This window comes from Cyrtonyx montezumae, unplaced genomic scaffold (genome assembly GCF_038088225.1).
Source record: "Cyrtonyx montezumae isolate F1298 unplaced genomic scaffold, pur_monq_1.0 scaffold_1, whole genome shotgun sequence".
NCBI classification, from domain to species: Eukaryota; Metazoa; Chordata; class Aves; order Galliformes; family Odontophoridae; genus Cyrtonyx; species Cyrtonyx montezumae.
The window spans coordinates 8174574-8199287 of record NW_027071825.1 but is presented as its reverse complement, the minus strand read 5'-3'; the positions used below and the strand labels follow the sequence as shown (position 1 = coordinate 8199287).

General features: G+C 47.0%; 2 protein-coding genes across 2 annotated transcripts; both read right to left on the bottom strand.

Moving 5' to 3' along the window:
• Positions 1–3808: 3808 nt before the first annotated feature.
• On the bottom strand, positions 3809–14033 carry LOC136050633 (vitamin D3 hydroxylase-associated protein). Its single transcript, XM_065739637.1, has 15 exons — positions 13694–14033; positions 12647–12760; positions 12180–12323; positions 11781–11914; positions 11231–11437; positions 10854–10894; positions 10246–10370; positions 9566–9691; positions 8924–9021; positions 8319–8418; positions 7538–7581; positions 6876–6915; positions 5178–5286; positions 4270–4415; positions 3809–4080 (listed from the first exon to the last, which is right to left on the bottom strand). Exons 1-15 carry the CDS (start codon positions 13901–13903, stop codon positions 3952–3954), a joined length of 1767 nt encoding a protein of 588 aa, XP_065595709.1. The 5' UTR covers positions 13904–14033; the 3' UTR covers positions 3809–3951.
• A 1940-nt stretch (positions 14034–15973) lies between these two features.
• Positions 15974–24251, bottom strand: LOC136050639 (fatty-acid amide hydrolase 1-like). The gene is made up of 15 exons (XM_065739652.1): positions 24037–24251; positions 22938–23051; positions 22535–22675; positions 22108–22241; positions 21269–21475; positions 20774–20814; positions 20152–20276; positions 19834–19959; positions 19017–19114; positions 18556–18655; positions 18235–18275; positions 17741–17780; positions 16829–16937; positions 16385–16530; positions 15974–16294 (listed from the first exon to the last, which is right to left on the bottom strand). The coding sequence occupies exons 1-15, from the start codon at positions 24211–24213 to the stop codon at positions 16166–16168; spliced, it is 1728 nt and encodes a 575-aa protein (XP_065595724.1). The 5' UTR covers positions 24214–24251; the 3' UTR covers positions 15974–16165.
• Positions 24252–24714: the final 463 nt, after the last annotated feature.

The following is a 24714-nucleotide window of genomic DNA, read 5'->3' as shown; positions in this document are numbered from 1 at the left end:
CTCTAAGAAATAGTGTAGAGTTGAAAGCAACTAACCAAGAAGTAACAAACTAAGCTGATTATCTACTGTGCTCCTTTTCAGTGGCATCCTTGCTTAGTGGGCATGCTGGTGATGGGTTGACAGTTGTATCTCAGCCATCATTTCCATCCTTAACGATTCTACAATTCTAGGAATACCCAGGCCCTCTCCCAGCCTCTTGAGATTTGTGCAAAGGCTTCCTAAGAAAGAAGTGTGCTCTTTGCACATGGCAATGATACAACCCCTGCACTGGGCTGAGCGGATGCTGGAGTTTATTCCCCATGCTGGGAGGCATCAGAGCATTGGGTTCTCACATCCGCTCATGCACTGGGTCCCGTGCTCTGATCCTGCCCTTTAGACGCTGCAAATGTTTAACAGAGACAAAGCCAGCTGTGTCCAAACCAACTTGGTGTTTCAAAGGGCAGTTTTATTAGTGAGAACAGCTGCATTTCCAGATGGCCGGATGCTGCTGAGGAAGCCCTTTTCCTATCAGTGGACAAACATTTTCACCTCTCTTGTAAACTGGAGGCACAGCTCTTCCGACCACGGCAGCACCACAGCCTGCAGCGAGAACAGAGGCAGCAAAAAGCAATAGGAGGGGAGTGAGGGCTGAATCCATACAGAGGGATGGGATGGTTTCAAAATTCACACCTATTTTGCACCTTCTGAGTAGACCTTTGGGCTGCTGAGGCGCTCCAAAAACCATATGAAATGAGAGTCCCTAACAAGGAAAGGAGCAGCTACACTGAGGCAGATAGGCTGAGCTTTATGTGTATTCAAAGGCAAAGCAAAGGGGATCAAGGGGTGCTTTTGGAAACCTGATGAGAATGAGACTACTGTCCCCATGGGGAAAATGAGTCAGGGAATGCCTCAGATCATATCTCAAATCCCTAGCAGAGGAGTCAGCCTGCCTAACTCACAGTCCAGAGTTTATTCCTGAAGATAAACAATCAAGGCCAAGTGCAGCTCTTTTGCAATGATGTTATCACTCAACTCAATCTAGGTCTAAGGTCACAACCTCAAAGTAGTTGTGAATGTACTCATGTGGAATGCCAGGTAGTAGTATAGGTTTGTGCCTCACTTATTGCTAAGCATCTCCCTTAGGCTTTAATGGGAACTTCAGGACAACTGCTGAGACACTATCATGATGTCCAATTGAGGAAAACCATGGCTCTTCAAGGGCACCTACCTGCCTCATTTTTGGGTGTTCTCCTAATTCAAGATACAGTTCCAGGTACATCAGCTTAAAAGAGGCAAAGGTGACCCAGTCCCAGCATGCAGCCTCCAGATATATTTATAATTATTTTATAAATGACACACTGCCTCTCATGCTTGGTGTCAGTGCCATAGAAGAGACAAGTTTTGAAATAATCATCCAATTGACTTTCTTTGCTGTCCATTTAGTGGCTTCTTCTTTTTTCTGTTATCCTGGTGCTGGGGATAGAAATAAAAATGCTTACCTGCTTGCATGTGGGGCTTTCAGACATTGAGCAATGCAGGGAGAGTAAGAGGAAGTTCAGCTAAGTGGGTCACGGGACAGAGCCAAAACAGAAATGGAAGAATCCTTATTCCTTTAGTACTCATCTGACCCCTGAGGCAGACAGCACCATCATTGCTTCTCATATTTCTGTGGACTTTCTTCACTATGCCCTGCACAGGAAAAGGCAGCAGACCAACCCAGGCAGTCTGCTCCTGTTCCCAGCAAGACAGCATCATCGCTGCTTGAAGAAGTTAAATGAGACTGGCTTACTGTCATTAACTTCCACCCAACACCTGCAGCTCTCAAGCAGGCTGATTTTCATCAAAATCTTTACACAAGCAGTCCTCCCTCCTCCAATTTTTATTTTTATTTTTTGTTACGTCAGCTTAGAATCCATTTTGATCAAAAAGGCAAAGAGTTAACCCTGAGAACTGTACCCTGTATTCAAGATGTTTTGATCTATACACTCTGATGTGCTTTTCCAAAATGAAATATGTTGACTATGTTGTTCTGAAACAACTTTAAAGTTGTTTCAGAAGCTGCTGAGGTCATAGGGAGTTGGGCTGGTCTCCTCTAGAATTGTTCCGTTTGACTCAGGAGGGCTGAATAAATATTTTCTGGGAACTCTCCAGTTAGTGACTCATTTCAGCCTGGAATATCTATTGGAATCATAAGTTTTTCATCAAAACACATGCCTTAATTCCAGTCAAAATCCATCAGTAGTTGCAGAACAACATTTGCCAGCAGTCACAGAATGAAACAGGCTGTCAGAAACTCCCCGTTACTGTAAGTGTTATATGGATCCTACTCACAACTTCTCCAGCTACACAGCTGCCATCAGCCAAGGTGATGCAGAGGTTTGTTAGTTCTTCAGTCCACCAGCATTCCTATGTCCTCCAACATGCTATCATGCACAGGTCTGGCCCTACTAAATGAGTGACTGCAGACACTTCAGCAGCGTGATGGAGAACGATGAGGTTGTTCCCAGCTGCTCCATGGCTGGGCACAAAGTTTACTGCAAGAAGTCAGCTTTTCAGTATCTTATCCTGGGTATGCAGAGAAGAAGAGGAAGCCAGAAAAGCTGAATGCAAAGGAGAAGATCAGTAATGAGGTAAAAAAAAAAAAAGAAGAAAAAAAAGTGCAGATTGGAACCATGCTTGGAGGGCTGAAACAGCTGTTTCAGAGTGAAAGATGAATTAGTCCTAACTTTTGCTAATTTCACCCATTTCTGTACACTTGCTTTAAATTACTTCCTCACTTGAGCATGATGGCTCTAACGTCTCTTGTATCTTCTGCCACATTATGTTACACCAGGCAGTCAGAAATTGTAAGAGGACAGTGACCTGTCCTAACAAGGTATGTATGTCCTGCTGGTACCAGTTCTTCTGGAGAGCTTTATGTGCTCCCAATATTGCAACAAGATAAGGTTTACTCTGCAAAGTGAAGAAAAATTAGCAGGTTTAAGTACTTATTAAAATCAGGAGAAGGCAAAAATAATCAAAGCAAAGACTACAGCCAGGATATTGTGCTGGACACAAGAGGAGTTGGAAACATTACATGCAATGGCTGGGTCAAGGACAGCAAACAATTTTCAGTGAATCTGGAAGTATCAAAATCAAGCCAAAGAAATGTTCAAACTCAGGTTTCCCTTAAGTGATTATTGGCAAAGACAATAAGTGATTATTGGAAAAAACAAGCACACAAAATGGCAACCTTCTTTTGCCACTGCTTAGCTAGAAAAAACAGTGAGGAACAGGAGTGAAGGCAGATTATCTACTATTTCAGACAGCATATGTTCAAACAACAGGAACAAAGCTTTCCACTACTTGCTGCCTAATCAAACTGCAGAGCTCACTGCCACTGGATGGTGTGGAGACCAAGAGAATATAAGAGATCAAGAAGAAGCTGAACAAGTTATTAAATTTTTGTGGCCAGTTACTGATGGGCTAACTGCAACTTTTTGTCAACTAATGGTGCAACCAAAGAGAGAATCCTGCCAGATTATTCTCTCCCGTAAACATCTGCTCTGTCACTATTGGAAATAAAACACAGAGGTAAACAGCTCTTCAGCCTCATATTATACACCAAATATCGTTTCACTATGGCTTTTGGACTCTCTTGGTCCAACGTGAACTGTCATGCCTTTCTTTTAGCTTTTTCACAGAACCATTGGAAGGGACCTCAAAGTCACACAGTTCCAACTTCCTTCTATGGGCAGGGTTCCCAGCCACCAGAGCAAGCACTAGACCAGGTTTTATCTCATTTTAATGAAGGAAGAAGTTTGGACAGAGAATAGATTTTATCAGTGGCTTTCAAAGAACATTTATTGCCATTTTATTGAAATGGTGTTTGGAGCCTGCAGGTTGCCATCCACTTTGTATACTGGGTAGAAGGTGACTGGAGTGAAAAGTGGGGTACTAAAGGTCAACATAAGGAAGGCAGATCCTGAGAAATCACACATTTCTCCTCATGCCACGAGAAAGGGTTTCCACCTCCTTCATGAACCGAAGGCACAGCTCCTCCTGCCATGGCAAAGCCACACATTGCACAGCCACAGGCAGTCCCACGGCTCCTTCCACAGCCTGTAAAAATTAAGTGTGGTGTTGAGACAGATGATCCACAGTGGCACACTGTGGGTAAAGCTCTTTTGACAGCACAGAAAGTCAAAGAAAGATATACAAGGAGACAGATATCATCATGAGATGGAGAAAAGAGAATATGCCAGTGGTACCACTGTGTCATGGCCTTCTGTTAAGACTTTCTCTTCTGACCTCTTTCAGTCTCTTATCCCAAGGATCCTCATAGTGCCCTTGGTAATGCTTCAGTTCTTCTTCATCAGCTCTTGTGGCTGTGCTGACTGGCACCACTCCAGCAGGGAAGTTTAAGACATTGTATAAGTTGGTATAGGAAGTTGCAGCTGGAAAAGATCAAACAGAGCATGCAAATCAGCAAAATTTAAATGTGCTGGGCCAGAAAAGACTTTCAGATGATAACTCAGTTTGAAGGAATTTTGGACTGGTATTGCTGGATCTAAAAAGACCATGGGACTTTTGGTGGGAAAGTTTCAGGACTGCATGCTGGATATTAGCTCTGCTCTGAGAGAGATAGGTATGAGTATTTGATCTGATGAAGACAACATCTGAACTTGTCTTCCATACCCCAAGGAAAAATCCTGGATATCTTTTTCTGTTCTGTAACAGCATCTTAGAGATTTTAGATCCCAGAGGGCTGCTGTTAGAGGAATGAAGGACTCTGGATGTTTGCTGGAAGCTACCAAATTACCTTTCTCTGCAAGTGAAAGGCAACTTATCACATTTGTTCCTTGCCAAGTCTTGAGGAACGTAAGATGGCCACATTGAAAGGAGCTTGGTCTTAAGCTAAGATCTGCCACCACTCTGGCACTCTATCCTCACAAGGACTTTTGGAAGGTCAGATGACACAGGCAAAGCTCACTTGATGTGTCACTAAATGATGTCCATAATAATCCAAACATCTGCAGCTCAGATGAGGTGGGATCATGACACACTGAAAGGAGACATTCCCTTTGCTAACTTCCTCAGAAGGAAGAGCAGGCACTGCACACTGTCTGAGAAATGTACAGGAGATCAAAACATCTTGCTGCTGCTCTGCTCACAAACAATACTATAGATGCATCCAGAAATGTCTCAATGGAGATTACCAAATAGCTTCCCAGCATAGCCGTGGTTAAAAGCTGGACCAAGAGCAGGACAAAGAATCACATCCAGTCTTTGCTTCCTCCATTTAGCAATGAATTCAGTGCGGTAAACCTAGACAGAAAGACAGAGCAGGATGACAGTCAGTGTCAGTGGCAGATGAATGTTTACAGCATGGAAAAAGGAGGAAAAAAGTATGCTTAGATGAAAGGAAAAATTGAAATAAAATCTGGGCTGTGTTTTGAAAGAGCTAAAAGGCTTTGTTTTTCCACTCTCAGGTCTATCCTGCCCAGATATAGGCAATGATGCTAAGTGGGCATTTCAGAGTTGACAGCTTTGCACATTAATCCAGACCTTATGCACAGTTTTGTCTTTGCATTTGACTCAATGGAGATCAACAGTAATGCAAAGAAAAGTCCATTTCCTAAAAGCTTTGCTGTTTTGGTGGAAGAATCTGGAGTCTACTGAACATCAGGCAGTGAGTGAATCCATCCTCAAAATGCTGTTCCACTTTCTCTTAGTAAATCAATATGGATGGGCCATATGGCTACTTGAGCAGCCTCAGTGGTGGGTGTGTCTCATGGGTGTGGTAGGGATGGGTTGGGATTGGACTGGATGATCTTAGAGGTCTTTTCCAACCTCAGTGATTCTACAATTCTATTTTTTATGTGTTCTCAAATTCCATCTGCAGACTGAAATCCTTCTGCTGAAAATTTTACAAAAGAGAGCATTTCCAGGAAGAGCAATGCAAGTAGTCTCATTTTTTCCTGAGAGGAAAACTGATAGCCAGCCAAAAATTTTGGATCAACTCATGTTTGTAATAAATGAAAACCATGAATAATGCTTTGCTGAAGAAACAAAAGAAAAAATATCCAAGATATCTTTGAGGTTACCAAATCTTTTTAGAGGATTTTTTTTTTTTGGCAGGGGGTGGGGTGGGAGTAGGGGAAGAATGATCTGTTTTCACTCAGACCTGCTGCAGTGAGCATACAATTCCATCTCATGACTGACACTGAAGGAGGCTGCAGGGTGAAGGCTGAGGACATGTTTGCTCTCAGGGATGGTTGTAAGGGTGTCCCAAGGGACACAGATCCTTGTGAGGAGACATTAAACAGCTCAAGTCCTTCAGCCCCGGAAAACACAAGCTAAAAGGTGATACACAGTTGTCCATAAATAGACTGAGGACGAGTGAGGCAGTGGAAAATACCCGAGAGGAGAGGTGTAATTTAAACTCAGGGATGGAATAAAATGAGAACAAACTGCAAATGAACAAACAACAAAGGAGATATAAAGGTTTCCAATCATCAGATCAGAGAGGAGATGGCCAATAAAAATAAGTGCAAGTGCAAAACCCACATAGTTTTGAAAGGAATCTGATTGGTTTGTGGCAGTGATGGTCTCAGTTGTCCATGACAGTGCTTCCTGTCCCACACTGCTGAACCAAAATGAGTTCATACAAAATACTTGTGAGCCAAATAGTTCGCAACCACAGATTTTTATTCTATCCTAGTTTTGTTTGGGTAGCGTAAGTACAGACCTCCACATTAACATCTATTGCCTTGAACTCTTGTCTCTTTTTGCAAAGACTGACTGAAAAGCCCTGAGGCTTCATTTCAGATGACCCAACACCAAATGCATCACAGAGGTGAAACCAAGGATAGGAATCCCTCAGTGTACTTAGTAAAGAAGGGAAATCATCCTACCGCCACAGCTGCATGCTGATCCCAGAGGTTTTTGGCAGACCTGGAATGGTGGAAAGATTAATGAGAATTGAGACTGTGGCAACAGAAAACAACAACAACAACAATAATAATAATAATAATAATAATAATAATAATAATAATAGTCAATTGTTATGGAAACTACATGACTAGATGATTGCACAGGGTTCACATGTTCTTGTACGTACAATGAAAGACCCTACTGCCATGATTCCATTTATTCTGGCACCTAGACCACAGTCATGGTAGTTTTTTAAATGTGACTGCTCTCAGTTTCTTTGTCTCTCCCAGAAGGGTCTGTACTTCACACCGTACTGCATCCACGTGCAGATACCTCTGTGCTCCCTTGGCACATTGCCTTCACCTGACAATGAGGAAAGCTGCCTTTATCTGTGTGATGTGATATCTTTATCTGTGAGATATCCTAGCCCTTCCACAGTGAGTAACCTTGGGCCCTTAATCTCTGGTGCCTAACCCTAGATAACACCACGCTGAGCAACAGTGGCTCAGCATGCATTCATGCAGGCTTTAGACTGTGCTATGCAGCCCTGTGATAGGGCTTTGCACAGCAAGCTGGTGACTACCTTCACAAACCCAGTGGACACATCCAGATGAATTCTTTCCTCTACTTCAGTGCCACTTACCCCACTCCACAGAGAGCGCTGAGATCTCGAGCAATTCGTGGGTACTTTGCGAAGGAAGAGGAAAAACGTGGGATTAGTCAATAACAATGCAGTTGAAATAGATGGGACTTTATTTTGGGCACGCTTCTTGTCCTAGCACAAATGGCTCTGAAGAACAGGTGCAGTTTCTAATGAGATGGTATATACAGTAATAATTTACACATTCATAGAATTATAGAATCATTAAGGTTGAAAAGACCACTATAAAGACCACTATTACCATTTATTCCGGCTGTCACCCCATCACCACCATGCTCACTCAGCCATGTCACTCAGTGTGACACCTACCCCTTTCTTGAAAGCCGTCACTTCTTATCTTATTACTGCTGCCTGGGAGAAGTTTACTCCCACCTCACTACAACCTCCTTTCAGGGCACTGTGGAGAGTGATAAGATCTCCCCCATAAGCCTCCTCTTCTCTGGGTTGAACAATTCCAGTTCCTTGAGCCACTTCCCATCAGACTTCTATGCCAGACCATTCAGACCCTTTTTTGCTCTTCTTTAATTCAATTACAACATGGGAATAAGGCACTAGACAGCACTGCTAACCCTGGTGAGCATCACCTGGATGTGGGACACACTGTTTAGATCCATGCACAAAGTTTATTTAAGTGTATGGCACTTTGGAAACCTTCAGACTCTTGACACAAAGCAGCAAAGCATTGAGTGGAGCAGCCCATAATGTGGAAGGTTCCCCACCTTATCGACTTCCTATAACACAGATGAGATGTGCTCATACTTACTATAGGCTTCAAAATGATAGCCAGGATCCTCTTCACTAAAGCAGGAAGCCTGTACGTATTAAACTGGGACTTCAGATTGGGATCCACAATGTCTCCTTTGCTAGAAGGACAGAGAGCAAAGGGGTACTCAGGACCATCAAGTCCAACTGCAAAATGAGGAAGGGCAGTGGGCAATTGGCTGGGTGGGCATTGGGCTGCTCACCAGAGCTGACCCTCTGTACCACCAAGGGAAGTTGCATAGCTCATGGTGTTCCCCATGTGCCATAGATTAATCACATGCATAAAAACAGTTGCAACAGCACTGCTGACACTGGGCATGTTGTTACCCTGCAGGGTTACCCATATGAGCTAGTTGCTGTCCATGCTGAATTCACCCTTCCAGAAATCACTCCTCTGCTGCCCTCTCCTTAAAATCACAGAATCATTAAAGTTGGAAATGACCTCTAAGATCATTCAGACCAACCATCCACCTACCACCAATGTTGCCCACTAAACCGTGTTCATAAAAGCATGCATCCACAGGAACAAAAGCACTTCAGATGCATCAACTGCCCACACAGTGTCAAGTCTCAGGGTTTGCACTGAAAGCAATGAGTTCTACTCACAAGGAGTCCACCAGGTGAGCAGCACCATCTGAGAAAATCCCTCTGGTAAACAGCTCATCTACCATGTAGTCAATCTTAGGTGGTGCAAAGGGAACAATCTGCAGGAAAACCATCCTTGTTCAAGAGGCATGAAAGACAAATAATTGACAGAGCCCTATGAAAACCTTCCTCCATATTCAAAGGGACCTGGGCTAGTGCCATCTCCCCTCTGTCCTTTCCCGTTTCCAAGGCATTAGCATACAACGACATGACTTTGCATAGGTTTTGGTTCTCTGCTCCTTAGAGAAGTACATATAGAGGCCAAATATTCAAAACATCAAATATTCTTAATTTATAATTATCATTGGAACAGCACTCATATAGAAAATACTACAGGTAGAAGCACATGGTAATTTAGGCTGGAAGTGATTACAGGGAGCTTAACTGCACCACCAAACCCATAGTCTACAAAAAATCTGTAAACTGGATTCGGCAGATGTGGGATCGTGGAAGCTGCTGCAAGTTTGATGTTTATGGAGACACAAAACATGACAGAAAAAAATACTGCCCCACACCATGCTTTATAAAAGAGAGAGATGAAATGTCCATACTCTGTAAGGAGCAGGATGACAACTCCTGGCAACCATGGGCATGAAAACTTACTGTATGCCCTGCCTCCTGGAGGAGCTTTCTGGTCTGCTGAACAGCCCGTTTCATGCTGGGTGAGGGCTGGAAGTAGCCATCTCCTTCGTAATATCCAATCCGAAGTGGCTTCGAACTGGTGTAAACCTGTGAGAACAGCCACTGCTTGGACACATGTACCAGAACAGACCATTCCCAGGATTTAGGGAGGCAGTCTTCTAGGCTGGAGGGACAACAGGGGCAATAGGGCTGGTGGAAAGAGCCATATGTCATGAGTAATTGTCTGCATATCAGGGACAATTGAAAGATCATAAGACCTGAGCCAGAAAGCAGCAAATTGGTAAAACCAGAGAGATAATGGTAAAGTGCAAAGATTATTTAGGTTAATGGCTTTTAAATCAGGTTACTTTTAAAGATGCGAGGGGTGAATTTCTCTGATCAGGAAAAATGAGCCCCTTTAGGAAGCCAACAAGTTTGTCCTGGGCATTGCTGGGAAGCGAATGGTAAGAATTGGTATCTGACAGCTCTTGGCTGCCAACCCTGCTCTGTGGCTTCTTCTTGTGGTTGCTCATGCTGAGGCCCATCTGATCAGTGGTACTGCTTCCTCTTCATATCTCAAGACATGAAACCAGATGAGAGTCTCCCAAGATCTCTCTTCAGTAGTAGACAAATGGAGGCATGGGACTGCCTCTGAGCCTCACCTCCTCATCAAATGGGATGGGGGGCACGGTGGGATCCAGCCGGAACATCTCCTCACAGAGCAGCGCCTTCATGCAGAGAGCCAGGCTGTCTACATCCCTTGCCATTGGCCCCAGCATTCCTATCACTGCAAGCACAAAGATCCCATTATTTCAGGCAGGTGGGCACAGTACTCCCATACAGTAACTGGTAGTGACCCAGAGAGGAGTTTTATTCAGGCCAGAGAAGAAGAATAAGGAATGAATGCACAAGAAGTGAGCAAGGAAACCAGTCAGGCACAGTCCCTAAGTCTCATAAGTTCATAAGTTCATAAGTTCATAAGGTTGGAAAGGACCTATAAGATCATCTAGTCCAACCATCCTCCTATCACTATCTCTACCCAACTACTAAATTAAGTCCTTAAGCACCTCATCTAAACGCTTCTTGAACAGCGCTAGGGATGGTGCCTCAACCACCTCAAAGCAGAGGCAAAGTACCATCTTCTGAGGTTGACCTTCTGGGCCAGCCTTCTGCAGGCACAAGTCCCACTCAAGAGGAACAAGGACTGCAGCCATACTACCAACAGCAGAAAAGTTTTGGCAGTAGTAATATATTATCTAGATAAACTTACCTGAGCTCATTCCTGTGATAGGAGAAATCACACCCAATTTGCTAGAAACAGAATGGGAGAAGCAGGTCAGAAGCAGCTCTTGCTCATGTCACCATGCTGGGTTGCACACTTCCCATTTGCCCCAGTGAACATCTGGGAAGACCAAAGGCCCTGCTGACTTGACCCTTTCTAGATTAGGAAGACTCTTAGAAGCTTTAAGTTTCTAGGCGCTAGAGATGTCTTATTTTTATCATTTACTCGCCCTGGTGCATATGTAATTCCTCATCTGGGAATAACTCATCTCTGATAAACAGAAATTTATTGTGTAGTTTGGTGCACTGCAGGGAAAACTTCTCAGCCTCCACATTAGCTGGAAGGGAACAGTTGTTGGGGTGTACCTGATCCTGAAGCCTGTGGGTTTGAGCCCACACAGCCCACAGAAGCTGGATGGCAGTCGGATACTGCCAGCTACATCAGAGCCGATGCCCAGGAGGGAGCCTCCCCCTGCGATCAGAGCTCCCTCCCCTCCTGAGGAGCCCCCAGGGGTCTTCTGGTGGTTGAGGGGATTCAGTGTCTGGCCAAAAATGAGATTGCTGCAGTCATAGCTAGGGAGAAGAAGAGTAGGTGAGTGAGGTACTTCTGTCTCCACAAATCATAAAGACATGGTGCAGAGCATCTGTACAGGGCTTAGTGTGGAATTAATCCTAGGGGCAGAATCACTGTGAAGGAGATTCGTTGGTTAGTTTAGGAAGAAAGTGGTGTCAGAAAGAAATAATTTCTCTATAGCATTCTAGAGAAGGAATGGTAGATTGAAATGAGGAGGCAATGAATTCAGCATGCATGATTTGTTTGGACGACAGTGGGAGCTTATGCATGTGGGCCCATTTTCTCTCGTCTCACAAGACTTGCATGACACAGTGGTTTTCATGAAGGCAAACACGAGATTACTTTATCATCGTCTGTGGGATGTTGGTTTTCACGAAGGGGATTGCCCCCTGGCTCTTTAGAACCTGGACAATGACGCTGTCTTCTTCCTTCACTTGGCCCAGAAATTTCACCAGCCCAGCAGAGGAGACATGACCCTTGGGGATGAGAAGCAAAGCTTTATAGGTACCAGTAAAGATATGAGAAGCAAAGCTTTATAGGTACCAGTAAAGATACTGTTCAGAGCTGTAACAACTACAGAAATAAGATGTATGGTCCAGAGCATCCTTGTCTGAGGGCACTCTTGGCTAACTGTGATAGGGTAAAAAGGATGAAACTGGATCCCATACAGAAGGTTAGAGAACTGGACATCCTGGTCTGTTTCCAGCCCCAGGCCAAGGGAAGGGGGTATTAGGGATGTACCTTGCAGTCAATGTGGTCCTTGATGCTGACAGGAATGCCATAAAGCAGCCCCTTCTCCTTCTGCTTCTTCAGTTTCCGGAGCTGATCCTCACAGCCATGGATGAAATCTATTACACAGTTCACCTCCTGGTTCACCTCCAGAGCCTTTCCAGAGAGGTTGGATGAAGAGTAGCAAGATGAATGAATAGATAGAAGGAAGGAAACAGAACTTTGGGCTTTCAAGCTGAGAATTCAATCTCCTCAAAGCAATCCAACACTCTTCAGCAATCATTCTTCATACTTATTTTGTGGATAATTTTCTGCTCTGGATCTCTGCATTCAGCCATAAGCCACTCTTTATCCATCATAGCACTGACAAATTGTTATCCCCTGCATTGCCATTTTCCCACAAAATAGGCTGGTTCTCAGCTTGGAAGCCTCACCAGAAGAGCCCTGATGCATCTCTCCATGTTGGAGATATCACTCACTTTGCCCATGTAGGAGTAGAGAACACTCTCTGGGGACAGGGACCCCTCCTTCAGCTTCTCCACCAACTCCACCATGCTCAGTGAGAGGATGTGTGCAGTCTGGATGCCTGGGTTCTGCAAAAGGGAAGAATTTTGGTGTGGAAGGAAGAAGATGATGGGGAAGGTTGGTGCTGAGGCTGTGAAGGCCCTATTCTAACATCTGCCTGGCAATGACCCTGAATAGATGTCACAGTTCAGCCAGGTTTCTGTGTCAAGAATCTGTTATATGGCACTTGAACCAGCTAAAGTTTTACAAAAATGTATCATTAACTTGGAGAAAAAAAAAAAGTGCGAAAGCCATTTGCAACCTCCTGCTGGTCTTCTACCAAGAAAAGAATAGCAACTCGTGTCCATTTTGGATTTAAGACCAACCCAGATCCAAGAACTGAACCTTCTAAATTCTATGTGCTTCTTGATCTGGGAGTATGCAGGAAGAAATGGCTTTTGGTCACTGATGTGCAGATGTAAGAGGGACCATTACATTGAAGACACTGTGGCAGATCCCATTAGTTACTGCCCCCGGCAGCCCAAAGAGGTGGTGGAGTCACTGCCTCTCACTCGGAGATTTTCAAGAAAAGGGTAGATGTTGCACTGAGTGACAAGGTCGAGAGTGGTCACAGGACAAACTGTTCATATTGGTCTTCCCAGTCTTAATGACTCCATGATTACGTCAGCTGTTGGGATGGCAGAAGAGAGAACGATAGGAGCAGAAAGTCTAGGCAGGATGAACAGATGAGCAGTGACATGATTCAGAGGGTCCCAAATTCCAATCCATCACTCATGCTCAGAATTCTCACAACATGATCTGTATTACAAAATATCCCCTTTAGGCAGCCTTTTCAGCTTGAGTTTTTTGGTAACAATGGATATGATGACCTTTAAAAAAAGTTGGTGTCGATTCGAAGTATGTGTATCCCTGCCATAGCCCTAACAATCCATCAGGAATCCCGTTTCTTCAGTTACCCAAAATACGACCCCATGCTTCCACACACACTTTCCCCAGATTACCTCTTGTTTAAACCTGCGAGCTGCCTTCTCCATTCGCTCCAGAGCCCGATCTCGTGCTCTTCTTGCTTCTTCCATCTTCTCCAGGATCCGCCTACGACCCAGATGTTTCAGCAGCACGATGGCTGCAGCTGAACCACAAAACAAGGCTGAGAGAATGCGAGGGTCAGCCCACAATGGATCAAGGACCTGCCACAGTCGCTCCTGGGTCATGATTTCTCTCCTGGTCTGGTGCAGTTACAGACACTGGGGTCTCCCACCCTCTCCTAAGGAGAGTTGATGTATGCAGACTATTCAGTTGCCTTCCGCGCAAGATCAGCTCTGAGACAGAGTTGCATTAACAAAGTCCAAGAATGGACTTTTTAAACTGTGGACTTTGAAAGGGTCTGCCTGCCTGAGGAACGCTGTTGGTCGGGCTGCAAGTTGTGTGCTCAGATCACATGGTGTTTAGAGGGGATGTCCGCCAAGACTGCGGCTCTCCAAGCCACTGCTTGCTGCTAGAAACAGCTGATTAACAGAGCTGAGTATCTGAAAAACCCAGGTCTGGGTTATCCCCACATCTAATAATTAATTAGCAGCTAAGCCTTTAACTAGAAGCACCCAACTGTCATCTCTGTTCCCCTAGCAACAGCATGCACAGCCTTCAGCACCAGACAGGATAGCTCCGCTTGCACTGGGGAACTTGCATTTTTTGGAAAGGAGAGAGCTTAAGACAACAAAAGGTTTGCAGTGGAGATTGGAAACAAGTGGGAAAGATGATTCTGGAAAGGCAGACTGGAAGGACCTATCTGAAGCTGCCTCCAAGGATTATGACTGTTCCGTCATTCTCAATCCAAGACTCCTTAAAAAGTGTTTTGGCAATCCATATCAGGGAAATCTCCGCTGATGGGTTCAGCATCCCATCTAGTCCCAGTAGCGTAGTAGAGCTTGTAAGGAGACTGGGTCCTGGGAAGTCATCACTCTCTGATGGAGAGGTCTTCCTTGGGGGCTGAAAGCCAGTGCTCGTGCTGCTGTCATGTTACCTTGCTTGTTACACATACATCTCATGGGATTATTACTGTGGCAGTAGGGAGGGAACTACAGGGAAGAAGGCCTCATTGAGAAACTGGCTGCTGACTGGAAAGGTGACAAGGCCTTTTCTGTCCATCCACGATGGAGAGCAAAAAGCCAACCAACTCAATGTTCATCACCAGCCTCTCCTCACTGACTGTGGGGAGATGGTCCTCATTCACACATTCCAGCTTTTTTCAGTGCCAACATTAATGCCACCCACCCTCTGGCTTCTCTGGGCTGAGAGCTGGCCAGTTTTTGCCACCTGAAGTCCCCAAACCCAACAGTACACCCCAGCACTGTTCCTTGGCAGTGGGCACAGCTTGTTGGAGGCCTCTGCTCCAGGATACAAGAGGAATCTTTACTGGTTCAGGTTCGCAGGCATCTCCACCCATAGGACTTCTGCACCCCGCCCACCCCCATGCTAAGGAAAGACTAGTTAACAAGACTGGTTAAACTAAGGAGGCAACACAGCTGCTGGCTGGGCTGTGGGCTGCACTCTGCCAGCTCAGGCCAACACGTGATATTCCTTCTCCTGGGACCATCTTTTCCCAACTTGGGCTTTAAAATGCAAACAGAAAATCACAGACCAGGATTTTCTGTGACAGCAGTGACTGCCTACAAGTGATGAAAAACCCAGTCCAAACTCCTCTGGTTACATAGCATTCAGTCCTGGGATGCCTGAAGTTCCCCTCCCTTCCTCTTCCACTCCTTTTTTTAAAGCCTGCTCACAGACAGCTCTGGGGCTGCTATCTGACAGGCTGGACTAAGCCCTCTGCCCAGCTCACGAAGAAAACCAACTATATCCGTGACTCTGTTTTAAACAATAATAATACCTTTAAAACCAAGACATCCATGCCTTTTCCTGTCAAAGCTTTGTTATGATCTATCTGTGAGCAATTGCATCAGGAAAATGCATGGTGAAATGCCTTTCTCAGACACACCAGATGCCTTTCGGGAGCAGCCGCTGCTGCCAATCGCGGTGTGGGTGCCTATTGCGGTGTGGGTGCCTGCCAGCAGCTGGGAGACCTCACTGAAAACCTGGCCTGGCTCCCTCTGCAGACTGGAGGCACGAATGTGCAGCAGAGCTGGGCTCTGATGCTAGCATGCTGCTGGGTTTGTGCAAGACAGTGAACTGTAGATGCTTATACCTCTGAAACCCCCCAAAACAACCAACCGATCAAAAAAATCAACAAACACCCCACAAAAACCACACCTGAAACAGACTTTCCACTAACAAAAACCACTGTGTATTGGGACAATTGGTGGAAACAATTAACCTCATCTCACTTTTCCAGTCACCCCAGGGCTGGCAGCTCCCTGATCATCATCACGAATGGGAATGCCAGCCCTGCGGGCAGGTGGGATGTGATGGCAGCTTGCATCACTCTTAGCTCAAATCCTGCTCTGGGTGAGTGTGAAGACTCAGACAATCATGTTTTTCTTCATGACAAGTGTCTCCACTTCCTTCATGAACCGGAGGCACAGCTCTTCCTGCCATGGCAAGGCCACGCACTGCACGGCCACTGGCATCCCCTCAGCACTGCTAAAAGCCTATGGCAGAAATAGAAGGGAGAGAGTAAGGGATACAGCAGAGATGGGATGGGGACACCTATACCCCCTAGGGGACCTAGCACAGCTTACCGTTGCCAGGGTCCGGTCCCACCAGTCTCGAAAATAGCCCTGGTAGTTCTTCAGTTCCTTCTCATCCTCATCCGTTGCCAGTGTGACGGGGACGACACCAACCGGGAAGTCCAAGGAGTTGTAAAGCATGGTGTAGCTGACTGCCACTGGGGGAAAAAGGGAGGTCATACCAACAAGAAAAACCTTCACCCCCTCTGTGTGACCACAGCACATGTGAACACCCAGTGCCACTTCCAGTTAACAGGCATTTGTGCTGGGAACTCAATGGCTGCAAGATGGAAGTCTGCCCATTGGCTCCTGCACGTACCATGGTGATTGCCCCGGAGCTCAGATGCATGAGCTGAGCTCTTCCCACTGCTGCCCAGTGCCTTGGGAAGCGAGGGGAGGAGGAATGCTTCCCATTTACATTGGCAGAGAGGCTTGGGGTCAACAAGGCAGTCCTACCTGAGAGCTTTGCTGGGTAGCCAATTCGGAGAGCTGGGCCCAGCATGGGACAAAGCATCACGTCCAGATTCAGCTTCTTCCACTGGGCAATGAACTGGTGGCAAGACTCCTAAGGAGCAAACACACCGGTGGTCAGTGGGGAGGATGTGCTGACCCATAGCTGAGGCTTTCCCTGGGCTACATCAGCTGTGAGGTGATGCTAAAATTCAGTTACTCGTTGGGGGCTGTGGCTGCTCTTCTCCAGTGAGAAGCCTGGCCCAGTACACTCAGGACATGGCAACAACCAAATATCAACGTGCTATTAATGCTGTCTCAGCTGAAACCAGAACAAGAAAGAGCATAGTGCCCCACTTCTCATGCCCATCACACACATGCTTTGGTGACAGATAAAAGTACTGATGCTACAGGTACAGCTTGATGTGCCATGTTTATTGCAGGTTCTGGTAACAAACATCATGTCACTGAAGAAATGGCTTCTTGGTGCCTTGAGAAGACACAATAAACCTCCTGATTTTTATGAAGCAGAAAAAGAAGTACATTGAAGTGATTTTCTTTAACCTTCATCAGCACACCTGGCACAGCTACTGATGGCAATGGTTGGTGAAAAAAAATAAAATAAGAGAGACTTATAAAATCAAGAGATAATGCAATTGCGGCCAGCAACTCATCACACGTGATGAAATATCACTGCATCATAAATCAGGAAAATCCATGTGCAAAAGCTTTGAAAGGTGGTTCACGTCATGCAGATTGGCAAAGCCATAACTTTGCATAAGTCACCAAAAAAAAAAAAAGTTTGCTAGTTTTGTAGCTTCACTCTATTATATACTTCACATGCAGCTCAAGACAATTAATTTATTTTCACTCAATGTGGGCCAGGCAACCTGAAAGGTTGCGATACCCATGCTTTACCTCAATTTCATGATGAAGACTCCAGAGTTCTTCCACTGTGCTGAAAAAGGAAGCAAAACCAATGAAACTTAGCAAGAGGTAATGCACACAGCAGATCTGTGGACAGGGAAAACAGGCACTGGTTAGCTCCACTCCTGGAGCTGTAGCCAAGAAAGGACTTTGGCAAAGCCCTAGCTTTCCCCATACTGCATGACAGATGCATTAAGCACTACCAAAGCAGCCAGCATATTTCACTCCTGCAAACTTCATCCAGTTCATAAACAAGAGGCTGCGAATCCCTGCCTTTATTTCCATCCTCAGCACTTGAACAGTTGGCAAAACTCTGCAGGGTTAGTTATGACACTGATATAAACTGCTCTCAGTTTGCTCCCTCCCTTGTATTTTCTGCCTTGTATTTTCTCAGATGCATGCAGCTGGGGAAGTATCCCTAACATAGCAAACACTGCTGCTCTCAAGAGGAGAAACTCAAACCCTCACATTCGGCATTTACTCACTTTGCTCTCAGACTTCTTATGACATTTGACAATCGAGGCACCTGACAAAGAGAAAGTAATAAAGAAAACAGCTTACATTAATCCCAGCTCTGTCCTCTCAGACCTCTCCATCACAAATGCAAGCCACTGACTCAGTGCTCAGGCAGAACTTGTGGCTTTTCCACAAAGTGGAGAGAGGGGGACAGAAATAGTGTCACTCCAGTTTGGAGGAGATGTGTCTAAGCACAGCCAAGATGCAAAGCCTGGAGAACTCTCTTTGGTAAAGTCTTACTGCAATGGGAGATAATTATTGCATTCAAGCTAGGAAGAAGTGCACCTTACAAAGGGTTTGGTAATCCAGGACAGGAGAGTTTTTAGCCAGTTTGGTGACTTCGCCAACCAGAAGAATATCCCCAAGCTGCCTTTCTCCAGCTCCCCTTCACTGAAAAAGAAGAGGAGTGTTTAGCTGAACAGTAATAGGAAACAATTACAGCAGATCAACTTTCACAGGACCAACTCCTCTAAGTAGCATATCTAAATGACAAGGTTTTCTCCTTTCCTCTGGGCTCCCCTGTTTCCCATGAGTTTTATAGGCTCTGCACCCAGGATCCTTTGGAAGGCTGGCAGCAGTCTCAAACAGTGCCAAAGTTCACCTGAATCTCTATACCAGTTAATCTCTCTGCATACCAGCTACTGTCTATATCCAGTAGATCTACTGCCCCAGTCCAGATGACAGCCAGATCCCAAGGGAGGAATTCCATGGACAGGCACTAACCACATAAGTCACTCTGGGTTATACTTACAATTTCTTGAGAAAGGAGACACCTCCATCTGCAAACATTCCCCCGATGCAGAAATTAAAAGTTGAGTAGTCCACATTTGTAAGTTCAAAGGGCACCAGCTGGAAGGACAACAAATGAGGTGTCAGTGGTGCAGACACAACCATGCTGCATGGAAGAAGCCATCAAGGGCTTTCAGAGGCCCAAGCTGGGCTCCGTCTGACATCCTTCCAGGATGGGCTCAGCCATTTGATATCCAACCATCCCAGCGCACAAAGAACCCTCCAAAACCAGCAATGAAGGACACAGAACACAAGAACTGCTTGGCTACAGATAAGCTGCCATCTGCAAATGCCCCTTTATTTTCTGCATGGGTTCTGGTACAAAACCAGTACATGGCTTTCCAAGCATGGAATGTGCAGCACAGCTGTGGAACTGCTTGCCAAAGGACATCATGCAAAGAGGTGAAATGGATTTATGTATGTATGTTCATATAATCCTAGAACCATTAAGGTTGCAACAGACCTCTAAGATCATCTAGTCCAACCATCCATCTACCACCAATACTACCCATTAACCATGTCCTTAAGTACAACATCCACCCTTTCTTTAAACAGCTCCAGGGGCAGTGACTCCACCACTTCCCCATGCAGCCTTTTCCAATGCATCACCACTCCTTCCAAGAAGAAATTCTTCCTAATATCCAATCTGAAATGCTGTGGGAAGTTGAATGAATTGAAGGTCCCTCCCATAACAAATGCACTTTATGGTCACTCCTGGGTCCTGAAGCCAAAAGGAAGCACAGCTGAAGCACGACTGTTGGGTTTAAGCAACAGCCTACCGTGTGGCCAGCCTCTTCCAAGAGCTGCTTCGTCTCCCGAACAGCACGTCTCATGGCAGGACTTGGCATAGTGAAGAAATCAGTTTCATAATAGCCTATGCGGAGAGGCTGAGTGCTGGAATACACCTGCAGAACAAGGAAAAGCTCTAGCTGAAAGAATGTCAGGAGCCAACAGCCCACACACGACGCAGGGCTGGAAAGCATTTATTTCACCATCACACCAAACCACATTACATGATAGGTTGGCAAGACACTGGTGCTTTGCTTAAGGAACAACAGCTCTTCTCACAGCCCTTCATCCCCAGCCAAATCCCTTACCTCTTCATTGAAGGGAAGGGGAGGAACAGTGCTGTCCAGATTGAACATGTCCTCACACAGCAGCGCTCGCATGCACAGTGCCAGGCTCTCCACGTCTTTTGCCATCGGCCCCACAGCTGCTGTCACTGGGGGAAACCAAGAGAGAGCATTTCAAGGGACATGTTTTCCTCTTGGCAACACTCTGACTTAGTTTAGTGTTAGCAGCAGTTCCTCTTAGCAAAGGGCTAGAAGTGCCTTTAGGTCCCTCCCTACCAATCACCCATGGCTACAGACCCCGAGCTGTTATCCAGCAACCTCCCTCCATTGCATAGCTTACAAGGTAAAATGAAATCTTTGTGTATCACTTCTGAAGACATCCTTCCAACCACTAATCCCACCTCCCACAGAGCTGTGGCAAACATCACAGCAAGCTAGAGAGTCAGAGGATGTATCCAGGTTTGTGTAACATATAACTCATGCATATTGCAGCATGCTCCTCCAGAGCTGGGTTCTCTGAAAGAGTCCCTGAAAAGGAGCCCGCTTTTCTCTTTGAACACATTGGAGAAGCCAACCCTAGCTATCTCAAAGTCCTTCCCAACCCTGTCTTTCTCCCCTCCTCAGCAGGGCAACTATCAGTTCCTACCTGACTTCTGCCCAAAGATACCAGAAACGACTCCTTTTTTGCTGCAAAGAGAAACAAAAGACAGCCACTAAGTTTTCAGAGAAGGGAACACTCTGCCCTCCCTTTGCAGATGCTGAGGTTGGCTGAAGGGGAAGCCCAAATAACACCCAACCTAGGCCAGAACAGTTGATCTCTGACCCATCAGCTACAATTATACACTCTTAGCATGCAGGTGCAGAATATTCCACTGTCTCTGTAGTGGAGGAACTGATGCTTCCCTCCCCCAGAACACATCTGGGCAGGAGGGAGAAGCAAGCCCTTCCTGGTACCTCCCATGCTTCCCCTTGCTCAAAGAAGGAGCATATCAGCACAGCAAAACAGGTGGTGGTGGGTGTCACCCTGAGAGGTTACAGCAGTAGCTGGCAATGCTCCCTGTGGCAGGGTGTTGGATCTAGATGATCTTTAAGGTCCCTTCCAACCCAAGCCATTTTATGACTCTATGATTACTCCCAGTACCTGAGTCTGTTCCCGGTGGGTTTGAGCGCACAGATCCCACAGAAGGCAGCAGGGAAACGCAGGCTCCCTCCTAAATCCGTGCCAAAGCCCAGGATGGACCCACCTCCTCCTATGAGTGCCCCTTCACCACCAGAGGAGCCTCCAGGAGTTCTGGTGTAGAGCAGAGGGTTGCACGTCTGACCGAAGATTAAGTTATTGCAATCATAGCTAGACAGAGAACATATAAATGAGGGGAGCATAGACATCTGCTGGTGCAGAACCTGGTCACTCCTTCCCTCCCCTAAAAGGAGGGATGTGACAAGCTGTCCCCAGAAACACACTACCAGAGGTCACTTGGCAGGGCAGAGGGCCATAAGCAGGACAGTACACCTGACCTCACTCTGCACCAATAACATTGTGAGCAGTCTTGGCAGACACAACAGCAGGTTTGGGGGCAGGATAATTTAAGGTCTTTTGGTTAACTAGCTAATGAGCTTCCTGTTATACGAATGTGCATCTGCACTGGCCCTGCTAAGACTGCCACTAAGGGGTTAATTAGATTAAAAGAAAAAAGAAAAAAGTGATTTCAAAACAGCCAGCACAGGAAAGAAGGGCAACATTTTTTCCTCCTCTTCGCCTGTGTCTTTGTTTCATGTGAAACTAGAATGAATTTTTACTGTGCATGGCTTTAAAACATAGAGACACCAAGGATCTAGAGCTTGACCTGGTGGCTGGCAACCCTGCCCATGGCAGTGGGGTTGGTCCCTTCCAACCCAACCCAATCCGTTCTGTGGTGAGGTCATTATTTAAAAGGAGGCGAGAAGTGAGAATAAGACTTGACAGAAACCCAGCTGCTGTACCTGATGAGGGACTGGGGAACATTGGTTTTGACGAACGGAATTGCCCCTTGTCTTTTGAGCACCTGCACCAGCACGCTGTCCTCTGCCACAGGCTTATCGATGTATTTCACAAACCCCAACGTGGAGTCATGGCCCTGGGAGCAGAGTACAACGAGGTTTCCAAATGCAAGATTGCACATTCCCCCATGCCCCGCATTTTTATCTAAACCTAAAAGCATGATCACACACCATCCAAACTGCATGCACTGTGTGGTGTATTGCTAACAAAATCCAACCAGCCTTCTCCATCAGCTTGTGTGGGAGATGGGCAGCAAATTCTATCACGCACCACAGCAGGGGCACTCTGCATCAGCTATGACATGACGCTAAGGTTAAATCTCCCCCCGCCACCAAATTTCAAACCTTGGTCACGTCACGCTTGCGGTACCTGGCAGTTGATGGAGTCCTTGATGCTGACAGGCACCCCATAAAGCAAACCCTTCTCCCTAGGCTTTGTGTGCTGGAGCTGGGTCTCACTTTCTTGCATGTACTCTGTGATGCAGTTTGTTTCTCTGGCAATCTGGAGGGCCTTGGGAAAGGAGACAAAGCCCACATGTGAGATACAGCCCGTGGCGTTGTACAACCATTTTGCATTCTGAAAAGCACACTTCCGTCTTCCTGCTTCCCCAGCTGGCATCAGGGAAGCCCTTTTTGTTCCTTGCCAAGGAGCTTTTGTGCCAAACCCCAACACCTGTCCTTGGGAAGGTGTGGGCTACACAGGTGCTGAGCTTGCTGCACCTCACTGCTCCAAACCAAGCCCAGGGCTGTGACACCATGCACCTAGCTCTCACCTTGCCCACGTAGGCATAGAAGACGTGCTCCGGAGGGAGGGAACCATCCTGGATTTTCTTGGAAAGCTCCGGCAAAGACAGAGAAAGGATGGAGACCATGTTCACAGAGGGATGCTATGGGAAAGGTTGGACAGGGTTAGGGTTAGCTGACGGGGTCCTCCTCTTCCCCCAATGCCCACTGCATTCCATCCTAAAAATACACGCTGTTCAGTGGTCAGATGTAATACACGCTCCTGAGAATGGAATGAAAACCACAGGGTCAGCAGAAACCCAAGCTTTCTGCAGCCCTGTCTTCCCAGCCAGACTGGGAAGACTCAGTCTTCCTCAGCTCTGTTGTGTTCAGACAGGTCCCAGCTGAGCCCTGGGGGAGCTGCTCTGTGATATGCGTTTCACTGAACTGTGGGGAGAACTGGCCACATTCTTCAGATATTGCTCCACCAGAGAACGAAAACAGCATGATGCCAGAGCTTCTGCCATCCCCAGGGGAGCGCACAAAGCAGCTGAATGCAGGGAGTTCATCTGGGGCCAGCAGAAATCTCCCCCATCAGGGGTGAGCATCAGTCTCAGCCCTCACGAGCTGGGCGGCTGGGTGGGACCGCAGGGCACGGTGCGGAGCTGGCCTTGATGCGAGCAGCCCCCACAGCCTGCCAGCTGTCCTTGGGTCGTGCTGTGCAGCTGTACTTTGGCCTCTGCTAGAAAACGCTGCCTCTCCCATTTCCTACAGCTCCTTAACGAGCAGCGGGCTGAGCGTAAAGCCATGGCGGATGAGGCCAGGAGGCAGAAACGGCGCTTTCAAACGCGACGGTGGGATTTTCCTCGTCACGCTGCCGCTTTTTGCTGACTCCTGCACTCACGGGGCGGGCAGCCCTTCCTCCCCACCCCAGCACGCTCATCAGCAGGGCTCCCGCCGCATTTAAAAGCAAATAGTAGCTGCAGATGTGGACCCAGGATCCTCCCTCCCAAGCACCTGCCCAGAAACCGCAGGCACTGCCCCGCATCAGCCCCGCGCTCTGCCCGTCCCCAGCACACGTGGGGTTCAGGGGGACCCATCCACCCGAGCCCGGCTCGGGGCGGGGAGAACGCAGCTTCCTGCACCCACCTGCTGCCGAAAGGCGCGCACAGCCTTGTCCATCTGCTCCAAGCCTCTCTCCTGCCTCTCCCGAGCCTCCTTCACCTTCCTCCAGAGCCCCCTCCAACGCCGCCATCGCAGCAGAAGCAGCAGCAGCCCGGCTGAGCCGCACAGCACGGCGGGCACCGAAGGCACAGCCGCCCGCATGCCGCTCCCCGCCCCGCCGGCCCCGGGCTGCCCACGGAGGTGGGGAGGAGGGAGGAAAACCCGGGGAGGACCGCCTGGCAGGGAGGGCTGGGCCCTGCGGAGCGAGTTAACCGCTTCGCTGCTGGGGAGCAGGTTGGGCAGGGGTACAGCCCTTCCGTGATAAGGTGTGCTGCTCTTGCCCAACGTGCGTCTAATCGCCTCGCCGTGACTTGTCAGCTGTCTGGCTGTAACCTTGGCTGAGCACACCGAGAGAGATGGGGGGGAGGCAGAGCGAGGAAAAGAGGGAAAAAAAGACCGCCGACATGCTTCAGGGCGAGCAGAGCACGCTGTGTGTGATTTGCTCATTGCTGCAGCCTGCAGCGGAAAGCAGCATCCCTGCTCTTGCAGGCAGTGCTTGCTGAGGCCCTACACTCAAGTTTTAGGGGAGCTCTAACACCTCTGCCTTCTCACTGGGCTTCCTTGTGTCTGTCTTTAAAAAGAAAGAAAAAAAAACCAACAAAC